The 3,722-nt window shown below is 42.4% G+C and overlaps 1 protein-coding gene across 1 annotated transcript in view; it reads left to right on the top strand.

Annotated features, from left to right (window-relative positions):
- Positions 1–335: 335 nt before the first annotated feature.
- LOC122130416 (ribonuclease inhibitor-like) overlaps positions 336–3,722 on the top strand; it is a 7,207-nt gene continuing 3,820 nt past the window's right edge. The window contains exons 1-5 of the mRNA XM_042705152.1: positions 336–436; positions 1,108–1,281; positions 1,847–2,020; positions 2,287–2,460; positions 2,778–2,951. Coding sequence (XP_042561086.1) covers positions 336–436; positions 1,108–1,281; positions 1,847–2,020; positions 2,287–2,460; positions 2,778–2,951 — 797 coding nt within the window. The remainder of the gene's footprint in view (positions 437–1,107; positions 1,282–1,846; positions 2,021–2,286; positions 2,461–2,777; positions 2,952–3,722) is intronic.

Here is a 3,722-nt window from a genome sequence, read left to right as displayed (position 1 = left end):
TGAACAGCGTCGTCACCAAAGCATCAGAGAGCGAAAACGGACACCTGGACTTGTTTGTACGATTCCTTCACGGCCTCTCCCTGGAGAGCAATCAGCGGCTTCTCAAGGGCTGCTAACTCGCATGGAGAGCAGTCCAGAGAGCATCAGTAGAGCTGTCAAAAACCTCAAAGAGATGCAAAGGAAGAACGTCTCTCCTGAAAGGTGCATCAACCTCTTCCACTGCTTGATCGAGATGAACGACGCCTCCGTCCATGACGAAATTCAAACGTTTCTTGAAGTCAGAGAGGGGCCCCGGGACCCCACTGTCCCCTGCTCACTGCTCAGCGTTGGCTTACATGCTCCTGATGTCTGAGGATCCTCTGGATGAGTTCGACCTCAGGAACTACAAGACCTCCGACGAGGGCCGCCAGGAGACTACTCCCGGTTGTGCGGTACTGCAGAAAGGCTCTGTGAGGGTTTTTAGTTTTTATTGTTTTGGGATGATTTAGCATCCAAATATTCCTAAACAAGTGTTCTCTCTTCTATCTTATTCTATTTTTTTTTGTATTCAGAGATGTGATACAAAGCTAGATCATTTAGTCACAGCGTTAATCTATCTCTGATAGGTTCTAAAGTCAGAATTAAAAAAAAATCTTTATAGATGTCATCATTATAAAGTTGAGAATATTTTCAAAACATGAATGAAATATGTGCATGCAGTCTCACAGTATGCACTCAGTAAGGTACTGCAGAAAGGCTCACAGTATGTACTCAGTAAGGTACTGCAGAAAGGCTCTGAGAGTTTTATTTTAGTTCTTCATTTCAAAGTGCAAAGTTTAAAAATACTTTAGAAATATGTTTACGAGACTTAAGTGTCAACACATTACTCCCCAAATTAAATCTGTTAATCACTATCTCTCTCCATCTGTCTTCCTGTGAGATCTATCTGAAGCCCTGTGATACCATAGTTTTATTTTTGTTTTATTTTGTTTATTTTAGTTTTTCATTCCAAAGTAAAAAAAAAATGCTTTAGAAACATTACTCCCTGAATTGATTAATCAGATGTATTAATTAATTAATTGATTAATCAGTTACTGACTATCTCTCTCCCTCTTTCTTCCTCTGCAGGCTTGGAGGTTGTAAACTCACAGAGAAGCCCTGTGAGACCATAGTGTCGGCTCTGCATTGCTCAAACTCTCACCTGAGAGAGCTGGACTTCAGTTTCAACGACATACACGACTCGGGTATGAGACTGATCTCCATCGGACTGACGAGTCCCTTCTGCAAACTACAGACACTCAGGTCAGTGCTAGATTGTAAAGAACTCAGGTTGCAAAAGAACAGAACACTTTCCTGTCCATCCCTGACCAAGATGGACGGTTCACTTCACTTGGTCCCCGGGCACTTACAAGCTGCCCACTGCTCCTGGGGGGTCCTGGAGGAAGGACGGTCCAGGATGGGAAAACGCAGAGAATAAATTCACAGCGACCTCAGGCCTGCGTGTGCGTGTGTGTGTGTGTGTCCTGTGTCTCGCTTCCATATATGCACGTGTTTGTTGTTTATTAATTATTAATCCAAATTATTAATCCAAATCTGACAATTGTATTATTGACGTGATGTTTACATGAATGATTGAGTGCACTAGGAAAATGCTGGTGACATACACCATGCCATGTGCTAACTACAGACGTCAGGTCGGTGCTGGACTGTTATGTCCACTCTTGAAAATGCAAAGAACCATGACACAGAGAAGTGTGTTGAGTAGGAATGAGTCAACAGTTGACATTTTGTCATTCTAGCCTATTAAGGGGTTCATCTTTAGTTGACTATTGTTATGGTTACTCTTTTTTTTCTACTTGTTTTGCAGACTTAACCGCTGCAAACTGACTGAGAAGTGCTGGGGCAATCTCATCTCAGCTTTTCAGTCAGAGACGTCTCACCTTAGTGAACTGGATCTTACTGACAACGATCTGCAAGACTCTGGAATAAGGCTTCTGAGTACTGCACTGAGAAGTCCCAACTGTAAAATACAGATATTAAGGTAGGCCTCTGTCTCATTGTTGAAGTCAGTTTTAGTCAGTATGATGTTAAACCGTATAAAATGCAATTTTTTTTGTAACAGATTGATGTCTTTTGAATATTTCTGTTCTACGTGTATGTGGTTGAGGATGTATTTGATAGTGAATTACCCATTCTATCCACTACTACAGTGCAAGGCTTCTTAACAAATTTGACACAGTGTACAAAATAACCTGTCATGTTGTTTTTCTTATTTTATTTATTTATTTAATTTTATTTCCATGTCAGAATGAAGGGTTGTCATGAGATGGGCAGAACGTGTGAGGTGTTGGCCTCCGCTGTCAGCTGTAGCCTGCCTAACCTGAGAGAGCTCGACCTGAGTCACAATGAGCTTGATTATGCTGGAGCGAGCAAGCTGTTGACAAGCATGACGAGCCCTCAATGCCAGCTGGAGACATTGAGGTGTGTGACACGCAAGCAACCTTCAGCTTTTTATTTATTTATTTTACAATATTTCTGTTGTGTGCAAAGGTGAGCTAAGAAGATGATTTTTGAAAAGATGATTTTTGAGTGTGAGTGTGTGTGTGTGTGTGTGTGTGTGTGTGTCTATGTGTGTGTGTGTGTGTGTGTGTGTGTGTGTGTCTGTGTGTCTGTGTGTGTGTGTGTGTGTGTGTGTGTGTGTGTGTGTCTGTGTGTCTGTGTGTCTGTGTGTCTGATTGTTGATCTACATCCATCAAAAGCAATATGTCTGACAGTGAACGAAATTAAATGCATTTCAGGCTGAAGAGGTGTTGTCTAACATGCCAGCACTGTGAGCTCCTTGCCTCTGTCCTCAAGTCAGGCACTGCACACCTCAAAGAGCTGGACCTGAGTGACAACGACCTAGATGACCCCATGATTGAGAGCCTCTCCTCTGGCCTCACAAGTCCCCACTGTGCATTGAAAACCCTGAGGTGAGTCAGAAGTGAATTTTGTATAATTTTCTTTATTTTTATCATCATTACAGTCGTTAGAGGTACAGAAGGTCACTGAGTGTCATATTTTCAGCAGAATAACAATGGCCACGTTTTAAAGGGACATTTTCTGACCAGAGAGTGACTGAACTCTATCTCACTGTCTGAGATAAAACAAAATAAAAATGTTGTGAGATTTTGTGACCAGAGAGGCAAAGGTGTGACTGAACACTATCCCAGTGTCTCCTATAGAGATGATGTGCTGTGTCATACCTCTGAGATAATGACTCTTATTTCACTTTCAGGGGTGAATAATCATCATCATTACATTACAGTGGTGTCATTAGGGGCCACGCACGAAGGGCCACAGCGTCTGCTGATGCTATCGTACAGTGTGTTCAGACGGTGATGGTACTGTGACGGCACCTATTGCCAGTGCCTGTTATTGATATTATTTATAGCGCGGTCGTACCTCTGCCAAAATGCCATTGATTTCGCTGCCACTGGTTCACTGATATATCAGAGGAAAACTGATTCTTTTATTTTGACTGCACTAGTACCATTAGGGACCATGCACTGGACTGTTTTTTCAGGTTATCATGAAACGCCATGTGTGTGTGTGTGTGTGTGTGTGTGTGTGTGTGTGTGTGTGTGTGTGTGTGTGTTATTATGACTGCATTAGTATCATACGGGACCATGCACTGGACTCACAGTGTTCTTCAAGGTTATCACGTAACACCATTCTCTCCCTGTGGACTAAAGCAGTGGTGG

The sequence above is a fragment of the Clupea harengus genome, unplaced genomic scaffold, assembly GCF_900700415.2.
Source record: "Clupea harengus unplaced genomic scaffold, Ch_v2.0.2, whole genome shotgun sequence".
Classification (NCBI taxonomy): Eukaryota; Metazoa; Chordata; class Actinopteri; order Clupeiformes; family Clupeidae; genus Clupea; species Clupea harengus.
Note: the sequence above shows the minus strand (reverse complement) of the source record. Positions and strands in the feature narration are given on the sequence as shown.